At 38.3% G+C, this 13,178-nt stretch overlaps 4 protein-coding genes across 6 annotated transcripts; 3 read left to right on the forward strand and 1 right to left on the reverse strand.

The window, feature by feature from the left end:
* The first annotated feature begins 3,367 nt into the window (after positions 1 to 3,367).
* Positions 3,368 to 4,880, forward strand: LOC141535921 (uncharacterized). The gene is made up of 2 exons (XM_074256085.1): positions 3,368 to 3,405; positions 3,728 to 4,880. The coding sequence occupies exons 1-2, from the start codon at positions 3,368 to 3,370 to the stop codon at positions 4,878 to 4,880; spliced, it is 1,191 nt and encodes a 396-aa protein (XP_074112186.1).
* Positions 4,881 to 5,054: 174 nt separating this feature from the next.
* On the forward strand, positions 5,055 to 5,978 carry LOC141535923 (uncharacterized). The gene has a single exon (XM_074256088.1). The coding sequence runs from the start codon at positions 5,055 to 5,057 to the stop codon at positions 5,976 to 5,978; it is 924 nt and encodes a 307-aa protein (XP_074112189.1).
* A 241-nt stretch (positions 5,979 to 6,219) lies between these two features.
* Positions 6,220 to 9,592, reverse strand: LOC141536019 (uncharacterized). 3 transcript variants are annotated; one of them, XR_012480668.1, is made up of 3 exons: positions 8,084 to 9,592; positions 6,704 to 8,006; positions 6,220 to 6,359 (listed from the first exon to the last, which is right to left on the reverse strand). XR_012480668.1 is itself a non-coding variant. In XM_074256220.1 (2 exons), the coding sequence occupies exons 1-2, from the start codon at positions 7,391 to 7,393 to the stop codon at positions 6,249 to 6,251; spliced, it is 801 nt and encodes a 266-aa protein (XP_074112321.1). In that variant the 5' UTR covers positions 7,394 to 7,876; the 3' UTR covers positions 6,220 to 6,248. The 3 variants fall into 3 exon arrangements, 2 of the variants coding, with proteins under 2 accessions (XP_074112321.1, XP_074112322.1); XM_074256220.1 differs by lacking the exon at positions 8,084 to 9,592 and having other exon boundaries at positions 6,704 to 7,876; XM_074256221.1 differs by lacking the exon at positions 6,220 to 6,359 and having other exon boundaries at positions 6,684 to 8,006.
* Positions 9,593 to 12,086: 2,494 nt separating this feature from the next.
* LOC141535925 (uncharacterized) lies at positions 12,087 to 12,891 on the forward strand. Its single transcript, XM_074256092.1, has one exon. It carries the CDS (start codon positions 12,376 to 12,378, stop codon positions 12,889 to 12,891), a length of 516 nt encoding a protein of 171 aa, XP_074112193.1. The 5' UTR covers positions 12,087 to 12,375.
* Positions 12,892 to 13,178: the final 287 nt, after the last annotated feature.

Raw genomic sequence — 13,178 nt, forward strand, 5'->3', positions numbered from 1 at the left:
ATAGTAGAACTTAAATTAAACAGTAAACAACTTTTAGAATATATAAAACGTTATAATTTGCTTAATTAGTAATTAATAAATAGTAGTATAGAAAGTTAGAAATTTAGCGTGATTACTAGTTTGGGGTTGGATCGAAGTCTGACCAATATTTTCGGTGTTGTCGCATGGGTCGTTTATCCCCACTCTTTTTCAAGACTCTACCGCCAAAAGTTAAGAAAATCAACACAACGAGGGTTTTCAGACAGTCAATTGAAGGCTGAGCAGAAAAGGACAATTTACATTGTCTCAATATATATTGTAACAGTTTTACCTGCTCAGGTTGGCCCCTAATAAATTTTATAAATAGATAAACAAACCTAACAACAATATAATTATCAGGGCGCCACCACGATTTTTAATCACGGTTCCTGGTACCGGTCCAGAGTTGAGAAATCTTAATCTTAGGGTAAAGAGAGTGGAGGAAGGTGCTGTTGAATAATAGATAATTAATTAACAAGATTGATCAATATTTATTAACAATAAAAATTAACAACTTTAGCGATTATAAAAATTAACTAAATCTCACTCACACACTCACACTATAATTAATTAAAACTTATAAACTATAGCCTAACTAACGGCTAACCAGGACCAATGAATCTCTCTGCACAAAGACAACAGTGTGACAGAGATTGTCTAGCCTAACAACGGCTAACCAGGCCCAACGAGTCTCTCTGCGCAAAGACTGCAGTGCGACAGAGACCGTCTAGCCTAACTAACGGCTAACCAGGACCAACTTAACAGTATATTAACACTCTCTAACACGCATAACCCACACTAATCTTCCCACACATAACCCACACTTGTATGATTTTATTTTATAAATTATAATTTTATAAAATTGACGGTACTTGATGTTAATTAAATATTCTAAATTAATTATTCAATCATTTGTAATTTAATAAAACGATAATTTTCAATTAACAATCAATTTCTAACTACCTATGACAATTCTCAAATTCCAATTGTGAATTTTAATTCTATTAAAATATTAGTTGGATTAAAATTCCTCAGTAACTAATAGTCATGGTCTTAACAATATAACAATAACTATTTAAAACAAAAGGTCTTAATACCCTAAATTAACTTTTGATAATTAAATCAATCACAATATAACTTTTACAATCACGTTCAAAATTATTAACATAAGTTATCTAGCTAATTCTGACTAAATTTTTACTGTGACAATTTTGACTCAATTAACTGATTTCTTGGAGTTAATGTCCACGCCGATAATCATTAAATTGGAATAAAAATTAATTTAATTAATTCACGGACTTAATCCCCAAAATTACTAAATTTATAATTATGAAATAATTTTACAATATAAAATAATTTCGATAATTTTCCAATATATATTATTTTCAATAATTAATTCTTAATAAAATATTATTGTTGAAAAACCCTCAAACTATCAGATACTAAAAAAAGCGCGAACTATGACGAGAGAGCTAGTAGAAAATTATTCTAGTAAAATAGTGGGAAATTATTCTAAATTTTAATTGGGCCGCTACCTTCGAAACCCCCACTCAGCCCATCGGAGCTAGCGAGCCAATGTATTCACCTAATCCAAACCCCCCTCAAATTACCAGACTGTTTAAAAGAGGCAACGAGAAGAGCTGCAACAACAGTCCACTTCTAACCACTGAGCAAAACCAAGAAGAAGAAGAAGAAGAAGAAGGAAGAAGGAAGAAGCCAACAGTCTACAGTAAGCGAGCAAGGCTTACTATACAGTGCAGTGATTCGGATACCAAGCGTGCAAGGCTTGTATATCCGCAACTCAACAATCGAGCCAACTTGGATCAACTCGGCTAAGCTAACTACTGACGAGTATCATCAAAACAGTCCTTTTGAGGGCTAACATTGAAACAGTTCTTTTTAGAACTAATTAATCCTCACTCCCACTTTGAGAGTGAGAATAAGTCATGTCAAGACTACTACGTAGTCTTAACGACACCGGTCTTTTTCAAGGCCATTAAATAATTGAGGCTCTTATTAAAGAGCGTGTGACTTACAAGTCATCTCTAGAATACTACACCACAACGGTCTTTTTCAAGACCAACAATTGCACTTAATTGTAAGAAAACCTACCCAAGTTTGAAGGAAGGTGCCGGTATTAGTACTGAACATTTTGTGGTCCCTTGAGCCGGATCTTCCTTCAGCTTGGGTAGTGATCAGTGACATCTCAAGTGACATCTCAAAACATATCTCTGAGTGTGCGTTGCATTTCTTGAGTTTGGGTTTCACTACTTTGCGCATTGCGGAGCACTAAGTGCTGCGGGAAGTTTTGCTATTCAAATCCTCAGTAATGTCCGCACTTCAGGCAAGACTGTCTCTGCAGCAGTCCAAATATGCCTTCATCATGTCTCTTCAGAAGGAAGTCCAGGCAGAAGCTCACCACACCTTCAACATTCACGTGGCCAAGGCAAAATTGCTAATGCTCAAGACAAACTGCGAAAAATTTGAAGCTGAGCACGAAAAGATCATATTGTCCAAGGTTGAGATCCTATCAGACGATCCTTACATCAAGAACAACACCTACGAAACTGCTATGCAGTGCGTTGTTAATATCCAAGCTGCCTTGGAAGAAAGAATCTCAGAGCTCGAAGCAGCTAACCCTCCTAGTGGAACTAGTCTTTCCAATGTAAGTCTAACCGGAGGTACAGCAGTCAGACCATCATCATTGCCCAAGATTCCGATTCCACCATTTTCTAGTAACTTCGGAGATTGGTGAGCCTTCTCAGATTTATTCGTCTCACTAATTGGTGAAAACACAGCTATCTCAAATGCAGAGAAGTTCGTTCATCTCCGAAATAGCCTCTCTGGAAATGCTGCAAGTCTCATCTCCAACATCAAGATCTCCGCCGATTCTTTTCAAGTAGCTTGGGACATGCTTGTCAAGAGGTATAAAAAAAAGAGACTTCTCATCGCAGCCCAACTGGATAAGCTTCTGCGCTTGAAGACGCCAGGAGTTCGGTCATCAGCTACTCTCAATTCACTTCTCAATTTAGTTTCTGAATCAACCAACTCACTGAAAGCCCTCGGACTTCCAGTTGACCAATGGGATTCAATAATAGTACATCTCATGACTCACCATCTAGACCCCAAGACTCGTGAAGATTTGGAAATGCACCTTGGGTCAGCAACGGAGTATCCATCCTTAGAACAGTTAACTGACTTTCTAACTGGTGCTGCTAGAGCTCTAGAAAGAGCAATCTAAGACCGCTTCAAAGAAGACAAAACCAGACACTAGGTCATCTCAAACAGCAAAGGTTCATCACGTCATTTCAGACCAACCTGGAACGTCATCTCAAGCTGAGACAAAGCCATGGGTGCAGGATTTGAACAACACCTGCAAGTACTGTGGTAAGAATCATTACCTTGCCGTCTGTCCAGACTTCTCAACGAAACCCGATGCTGAAAAACTTCAGTTAGTCAAGACTGAGCGGTTGTGTTACAACTGCTTAGGTAGGCACAACTTGTACAAGTGCAGTAACACTCAAACTTGTAAGCTGTGTCAAGAGCGCCATCATACATTGTTGCACGGCTTGTTTACAAAACCCAAGGAAAAGCCAACATCTCTTGCAGCCTTTTCTGAAAAGCTAACATCGTTGTCTCAACATTCTCAGATAGAAGACAAGCCAACTCCACAATGACGGTGGCAGCCGTCATCTCGAAACCCACGCAGTCATCTCAAGCCAGGAAGACATCTCAGATCAAGAGCATCTCAAACTGATACCAACATCACCAAATACAAGCAGTCATCTCAAAAGGTTACTATCATCAAGTCATCTCAACCCGAGCAGTTGCCTGCTCAGGCAAACCAGTCCTCTCAGATAATTGACATCTCCAAGTCATCTCAACCAGAGCAATTGCCTGCTCAGGCAAATGCAATAACTTTATCAGCAATTAACACAAGAACTGCAGTAATCCTGGCTACTTGCAAAGCACTAGTAGTGTCTCCTAACATGAAAAAACATACAACTCGTCTCCTCATCGATCCAGGATCAGAATTGACATTAGTCTCAGCCAAGCTAGTTAAAGAAGCAAAACTCAACCAACTAGCTGCTGTGATACCAATCCTAGGCGTGGGTAATCAGTCTTCAAGCAAAACTCTTGGTCAAACGAACTTAACCATTGAGTCTTGCATCTCACATAAACAAGTCCATCTCAGAGCACATATCCTGCCTCAAATCACTACTAAGATTCCAACAGTCTCCATCACAGACCAGCATTGGTCTCATCTGAGCAAGCTAGAAAGAGCAGATCCAGACTTCCTGAAGCCTGGACACGTTGAAATCCTCATAGGGGCTGATACGCTTAATCAAATACTAGAACCATCTCCAATAATTAAAGGACAATCAGATGAGCCATTAGCAATTCACACAATCTTTGGATGGGCCTTTCTTGGACCAGCATCATCTCAAGCACGAAATCTCCCTCTCAGGTCTCTTCATACAGTGCCAAACGGTGAGCTTCAAGACTCCCTCAGAAGATTCTGGGTTCAGGAAGAAGTACCAAATCAAACAAAGCCATCTCTCAGTTTAGCAGAAGCGCAATGTGAAGAATATTACGTTAGCACACTCTCACGAAACCAAGAAGGGCGCTACGTAGTGCGAATACCACTATCAACTGAAATCTCACAGTTAGGAGATTCCAGAGCTATCGCTTATCGGTGTTTGAAACGACTTCTCAAGCGTCTGGAATCTGACGGACTTCTCAAACAGCGGTATATAGACTTCATGCATGAGTATGAAACATTAGGCCACATGGTAGCAGTTCCAAAGGATACCCCTGAACCTAAACAAGTCTACTACCTACCTCATCATAGAGTTCTCTGAGAACAAAGCACTACTACAAAGCTCAGAGTCGTTTTCAACGGGTCATGTAAAACCACCTCACAAGTATCACTCAATGACATTCAGCATGCTGGTCCAAAAACTCAAAGAGATATATTTGACGTATTGCTGTTCATCAGACGTTTCAAATTCATGTTCATGACTGACATAGTCAAGATGTTTCGACAGATTCAAGTCCATCAGGATGATTGGGACTTACAACGAATTCTCTGGATCAACCAACAGAATGAAGTCCAAGAATATCAACTAAAAACAGTTACGTATGGAACTCGATCAGCACCATACTTAGCTTGCAGAACATTATTCCAATTAGTGGAAGATGAAAAGGAAAGTTACCCATTAGCAGTTGATTCAATTCTAAATGGCAGTTATGTTGATGACATCTCAGGTGGAGCTGATTCAATTGACCAGCTTAACACAATAGCTCAACAGCTTAACAGCATGTGCGCTTCAGCATGTCTTCCACTAAATAAATGGAAAAGCAACACACAAGAGTTTATTATTCCATCGACATCTCAATCCAAGGACAAGTCATCGCTTCACACGTTTGATGAATCATTATCAAAGGTATTGGGTCTCTCCTGGTCATCAACTCATGATCAGTTTACGTTTCAAAACTCCATATCAGAAAGTGCAGTAATAACCAAGAGATCAATTCTCTCAGAAGTAGCTCAACTCTTCGATCCTCTCGGCCTCATCTCTCCAGTGGTCATTAAAGCAAAAATTTTACTCCAGCAACTTTGGCTTGAGAAGCTTGATTGGGATGATCAACTTTGCCCTGATACAGTAAATCAATGGGCCAAATTTCGAGAAGATATCTCAAAGTTAACTGAACTTCGAATACCAAGATGGATTAATCTGCAATCCAATTTTTATTCGGTACAACTCCACGGATTCTCCGACGCATCTCAGCTAGCAATGGCTGCTGTTGTTTATCTCAGGATCATTGATTGTCAAGGAAAGTCGAAAGTCACTCTAGTCTGCTCAAAAACTAGAGTCGCTCCAATCAAGCGACTAACCATTCCACGATTAGAGCTTTCAGCTGCTGTACTTCTCGCTCACCAGGGTCATACGCCATGACGAAAAATAAAAAAAACTAATTGATTTTTTTGTAATTTGGTTTGTAAATTTTCTTTAATCACAAATTGGACAACACAATTGATTATTATAAATGACGATGCATTGTATTCAAATTGATCGAATATTAAACTCTTATAAGTATTTCTATTTTAGACCAGTGATGAACAATAAACTTAGCAACTACGTAGGCTTATTCAAATAAAAATATTTGATGAAGGTGAATATAATCACGTGGCTTTATTTACAAACAATACAATACTAAGCTTGATGTTATAATGATTCATTATAAATGTCTAAAAAACGAATCAGCTTGACGACTATAGAGAGAGGAGCTCTGGTGTCTTCCAGGAATTCGTGGATGTTTGCAATGCGGGTTATCCACTGAAACAAAAGGAAAAGTTTGGAAATTCAAAAGTGCACGCTTTCATTCAAATTTTTAAAAGATAATAAGTCTTACTACTGAATTATTATTATTATTATTAAATGGACATTTCGCTACCATGCGTTGCTTAACCCTTCAACGCTGAAATGGCTCTAAGTGACCCGCGTGGCACCGTAGTAGGGAGCGTGTAAAGTAAATGTAGAAGGGGGCGTTTCACTAAGAGTGGAGGAAACACTCATAAGCGTTAGAGGGTTAAGACTAGTCCATAAATTTCGCGTTATCAAGCGTACAATATGGATCGGGTGATTTGGCTGGTCATTCAGGTGCTAATGATAATACTCACAGCAAGGATACTGCGGCCGGTCCTGATAGGTCGATCTATCACCCTCCATGGCAGCACGTTGAGCATCCAGTGAACGTCCTCTAAGTGGAGGCACCAGACGACTATCAGTAGAGGATCCAAGAAAGGAATGTCCAGCAATGTATCTCCAGTACGCATGGTGCACGGGAGTAACGGCAGATCCACCAACTGTTGGGGCCGCATCAGGTATGCGTTTTCATAAAGGTCGAGAGCGCGGTAAAACAAATCCTCTTCTGTTAATTGGTTAGCATCTCGAGCGGGGTCGATGAAAAGTTCTCTGTAGCTCAAATCGTCCAGAATGACGGTGCTTATCAACCAATTATGGAAGCTGCTGCGTTGGTCATCCAGACCTTGGAGTTCAGGGAAATGGACTACCTGGGCTTGCACACGATCAATAAAGGTGGAAATTCTGACTGGTGGTGTTGTAGACCTTGACACTTGTGAAGCTGAGGTGGAAGTCGAATTGGGTTCATTATCCTCCAACTCAAGTGAGCTTAAGTGGTCTTGGTCCCCTGGTTCAGATCCTTGTAGTCTAGTTTCATTCAAGTTAACCAACAATTCAACGACACTTCTGTTCAATTTTCTTTCCGGCATCTGCAAGCTTTCGGAGGAATCGTAGGGTGAACTTGCAACGTTTATTACAGGTACATCGTTATTACTCTGTCTATACATTTTACCACGCAAATTTAATAAATCAAAACAATTATTCACGTTGTGACTGCTATCTATTGTGTCAAGTTACAAACTGATTTCCTTTCGTATCAATCTGCACGTATTTACTGTGGCTTTAAATTTTAAACTCGACTCGGATGTCGTTAATTATGCAAATAATCAATATAGTTGAAAGTTTAATTAAGCTGAACAATGTCCAGTAAACCCTAAAACTGATAAACCCAGAAAATTTTCGATTTAATACATCACAACTGCAGCGCCCATCGACAAGATAAGCAACGCATGTGTTTATATTACTGGCACTTATTTTTATCTCTGAGGTTATGTCAGTTTGATTACTTACATTGTTGTACTGAATCATACATCTTTCTAATTCAGACTGATGACAAATTATAAACTAAGCTACACACTCTTATTCAAATAAAACGATTAATTAATCTCTAACGAAAAGTCAGTACTATCTCGTGGCTTTGTTTACGAACAAAAAAAACTAAGCATTAGAATTTAACGATTCATGATAACTGTCTAAGAACCGGATCAGTTTCACGACTACGGTGAAAGGAGCTCTGGTCATTTCCAGAAAGTCGTGAATGTTGTTAATGTCGATGATCCACTGGAACAAAAAATACAGATTAGCATCCGATTGAAGATGATTTGGCGGGTGATCCAGGTGACAATGATGCTACTTACGGCAAGGAGTCTGCGGCCGGTTCTGATGGGACGATCTACCACCCTCCATGGAAGCACGTTGAGCATCCAGTGGACGTCGTTGATGTGGATGCACCTGAGTACCACCAGTAGCGGGTCCAAGAAAGGAATATCCATCAATGTCTCTCCAGTACCCATGGTGCGTGGTAGAAATGGTAGATTCACCAACTCTTGTGGCTTCAACCGGTCTGCGTTGTGATAGAGGTCGAGAGCGTGTTGGAACAAATCCTTTTCTGTTAATTGGTTCGCATCTTGAGAGGAGTCGATGAAAGGTTGTCTGTAGCTCAAATCGTCGAGAATAACGGTGCTTATCAACCAATTGTAGAAGTTGGTGTGTTGGACTTCAGGAGCGTTGGTTCCATATGCTTGCGCTTGATCATTTGGAGTGAAAACTCTCGTGAGTGGTGTTGTAGACCCTGACGCTTGTACAGCTGTGGTGGACATCGAATCGAGCTCGTTATTTTCCGACTCAAGCGAGTTTGGGTTATCTTGATCTCTTGACTCGAACAATTCTGAACTATTTCCATCGAAGCAAGGCAACAATCCTACGAAATTTCTGTTCGATCTTCTTCTTGGGGACTGTGAACTTCTGAGGGTGTCGTCGACCGAACTTGAAAGTTCTATAACTGGTATGAAAAAATTACCCGATTTATGCATTTTACCGCAGAAATTTAAGTTTTTTTAGCACTTAGTTACGTTGCGTCTGTTGTGTATTGTGGAAAGTTACAAACTGGATTTGTCTTCTTAATCCAGTCGTATTTATGCGTTTCAAAACTTAAAAAACGACTCCAATTAAATATACGACACCAATTGAATATACAAGCAAAATCACATGGATAACTGTGAGATGAAGATAAACAACGTGTAATGAGTACTCAAGCCGACTAACTGAAAAAAATATCCCAATTTTACATCAATGCAGCGCCAGGCAAGATAAAAACAAAATGTGTATATTTGTGCAGCTGCCGATTATTTTTATCGCCGACGTTATACTGGTTGGGACTGTGTAATATATTTATCAATATTTTGGAATTGCTAAGAAAAACAAAAAAATTTTTGATTTTAAATTATCAAAAATAAGTTCTATTGCTACCAAAAGTATTTTTAGTTTACAAACTATAACGATGATTAGACCAATCATATTCTGAAAGGAAACAGTATGAGTAGGTTGAAAAATTGGTTGCGACGTAGTTTGTTTTTTTTTCTAAATAACCAAAAAGTAAGATGATTAATAAAAAATAAAAGTTTGAAAATAACTTTATTTTATTCTTGTTTAATGTATGTGAATACAAAAGTGGTCCAAGAATAAATTTTAGACGTCCGAATTTATAAAGATGTAGATTTACATAAAAAAATGATAAGGTATTGAAATGCGGACGTCGAACATCGAATTGGTGTCTCTCTACCTGAACTATCTTTGAATGTATTTACACGTTAAACAGCAGTAAGCTTACAGGTTTAGCTTGCAGGTGATGTATCTTTTGACGTCCATTTTCTACCTGTTGAGTTAACCTGCAAAAAGATTCTCTTGTCACTGACGTACTATGCATGGCTCAAAACAGTGTACTTAGTGTGTTAATGCAGAATAACAGAAAAAAAAAAAAAAACGTCGCTGAACGTTTTTAAGAACGATCAGATCTTTAATTGTCTCATTATCAACAATATATTTACAAATAAATTGAAAATAAATAGGTTCAGTATCTGAGGACAACCATAATCCAAACAACTGATAAAGCAATAGGATGTAAACAAGTCCTCTATTGAAATTACTCTTATCCGCTCTACGGAGATAATTATAATTGCAAAATAATTATAAAAGATAAAACCAGGATTTATCTCGTAAGGAGGCAAAAATAATTTAAATGAACTACACCACTTACTTAATAATTTGAGAACGCAGAACGCATATCGCTTCTCGAGTTCTACCCCAAAAAGTCCTTCGTTGTAAGGCTCCAGGATCACTTCCGCTGGTAATCTCAATCAAATTGTTGTTCTCATCATCCGAAGGAACGATTTCGTAAACATCAGCTCCAATCACCTGTCTGCCATCGAGATAACGTTTTACATTCTGTCAAGTTAAACTTTTTGTTAACAAATTTGCGAGATGTTACTTACTCAGTAGGGACCAATTCACAGACGATGGGAAACCTATTTGGGTGATTCCTCACCAACCGAACTGAAATGTCAATCACCTTTATTATGGGGCTCTCCTGTTGACTGGCACTAATTATCTTTCTAAGGAGCTTTACAACAAAATTTTCTAGACCATAAATTGGCCAGGATAAGGGCACTAATATATCCGGTGCTAGAAGAACATACTCAATATTTGCAAACTGTTCTTCCATTTTATTGAAATAGTAAACGACTAGTCTCGACAAACTTAACGCTTAAAATACGGTTCGGGACTAGCAAGTCTCCATATCAGCTCCAGGTCATGCATATATGCAAATGTTAAACGTCTAAGAGGTCATTGAATCAATTATATCATCAAGTACTTTCATAAATAATTGATTTGTTGGACTGACAGCATTTAGAATATTAACTTGAATGAATAACGTATGAGAGGCTCTTTATTGGATATTTCCTAAATGAATCTGGTTAGCAGTCCAATAGTCGTCGGACCTACTAGTAGTAGACGTCACAACAACATCTAATTAGTCATTCGAGAATCGTTAAGGAAAACGCTCTTAGTTGGCCATTTAAGTCACACCCCAATCTGCTTGTTTGCATTTTAATAAACAAAAGAAAAAATGTAAGACGTAATTTAGGTTGTCGCCCCGATGTTGTATAGCTCGGCTTCAAAATAAATGGACCTTCGCCACTGTCAATGTCGTTAGGCCAATGAACGTATCATATCACTCGGGGCCTGCGTCTTTCATTAAATGTATAAACATGCGCACCGTTATATTACAATATGAAAACAACCGCGATGGTTATATTGAACTTGGTTGACTAAGGTCAGTTCAAGGTTGTGCGTGTTGATGATTCATTCGGTGTGTGGATAGAATATTCGTAGGAAAAACTAATGTATCCAAGTTATTTTATATAGATAAAATTTTATCAATGAAGTGATGATACATATGTATTTTGTGACGTATAGCATTGTAATCTTCACATTATTGGATGTTTCAAACGTAACGAGATAATAGTTGCATAATAGACTTGATGCATTCTCTGGAATGTTAACGAGTAGGATAGAGTAGGGTTAGTAGATTTTTTTTTCAATGTATGATTTGTAATTAGAGACACTTATATATTTTGCATCTACTAATAATTCATGTAACAATCGTTTACAAGGCTTGCGCAAGAATGCTCTCAAGTATGATAGTTGCTGGCGTCGTTGTCTCACCTAGGGGTTTTGCTGCAGATAATTATAACAGATAATAATTGACAATTTTGTGCAAACTTTCTACAAGAATTTGACTCTGTTATATCACAGTAAACTATGCATCTTTCACTCTGTACCTTCTTAAGCCATGTGCAAACTTCTTGCGTACAACAATAGGCAAATCATAGACATTTCTTGAGTCGGTTTCTTGTAACATGTGGTACAGCGTCATTAAGTCGTTGTTTATAGCTTCTCTGTTGATGTTAGGCTGCTGACACAGCCATTCTACCAAGGTGTAGTTCTGAGCCCTCACTGCTAAATGCAAAGGTGTATCCCCTCCTTTCAACTCCTTTAGATTGACGTCTGTGCCCCAGAGTATCAGGAGTTTCATCTTTTCTACGGCGTCTTCTTGCTGAGATGCAACAATGTGTACACACTATTGGCATTTCGGATTGTATTTCATTATAGTGTAGCGGTTTGTACAAGTTTTTACTCCAGAATCTTTTTTAAGCACATGTTTTTAATGAAAGTAGATAAAAAATTCCCGATTTACTCTTCTATTTACGTAAGTTTTATAATAAAATAAGACGTCGCTTCAATCGTTTCGTCAGTTAGAGTTTATCTCTCGCCCCCAAAGTTTTATAATGCCACCGCTGTGTTGGCGTGATGCCTACCAATTGACAGAGTAATTTATGAGCCGTTATAAAAGTTAATTTACCAGCTGAATGTTTTTAACGACGTATCAAAGAAATTGTTGGCATGTTAAGATCCGACGAAAGATATAAACTCACAGGATATATTGCAGTAATGGAATTAATACAAACGAGCTAAGTAATAGTCTCGGGGAATTGGTGAATTCCAGTAAGCTGAATGATAAATAAAAGTTTATATTTAGTTATATTCGACTTTCAGACAGTGCAAGACGTGTTGATCTAGGTCGTAAATTATGGAAAAGAATGGAGCTGCTAATGACCAACATTTTATTGAGTCGACTGACTACGAAGGCAACGTTTTTCAGTATATCTGTCGAGTAGGCGAGGTCAGAGAGCTTTTAGAGGCTCTAGAATCCATGCGGTGGACCGATGTCCTGCATCAGTATGACTTCTGTGAAAGACAGGTTACTCACGCCGTAGCTGAGGATGACCAAGCTAACGCTAAGTCGAAAATCGAGTTACTTTGGATGATGGGTGCTGATATCAATGCTAAGGAGCTTGTTATGGGAAACACCTTGCTGCATATTGCGGTGATCACTAGGAATCATCTGCTGGCCGAGTGGATTTGCCAAACACCTGGTGCAGACCTAGGAGCTGTAAACTATTTGCGGGATACTGCCTATCAAGTTGCCTACATAATTGCAGACCTTGGAATGATGGAAACTCTAAGGATTAACGGTGCTGTGTGTGACGATCCTTCCGACGAGTCTGACACATCGAGTGAAAGTCTTGCATTGACTCCGAGTTAACTTATCAAGATATTCGGCGATATGTAAACAAAAAACGTGCAATGCCCACTGATACGGAAAAAATGATACAATTCTAACAAGGAATAATTGTAATAACAAATAACTAACAGTGAGTTTGAGAATCTTTGTTTTTTCTTGTAATTTATTTAGATTTGTTATTTATGAGATTGTTGAAAATTCAAGCTATTAATCTTGTTTCAATATTCAAATATTTACAGTTAAAACACGTAAAAACTATTTTGTAATTCTTTACAACTTTTTTAATAACGTGGTTGTTTTTTAATAAT

Source organism: Cotesia typhae, unplaced genomic scaffold (assembly GCF_013202065.1).
Source record: "Cotesia typhae breed Kobodo isofemale line unplaced genomic scaffold, CoteBio_Ctyphae scaffold_152, whole genome shotgun sequence".
Classification (NCBI taxonomy): Eukaryota; Metazoa; Arthropoda; class Insecta; order Hymenoptera; family Braconidae; genus Cotesia; species Cotesia typhae.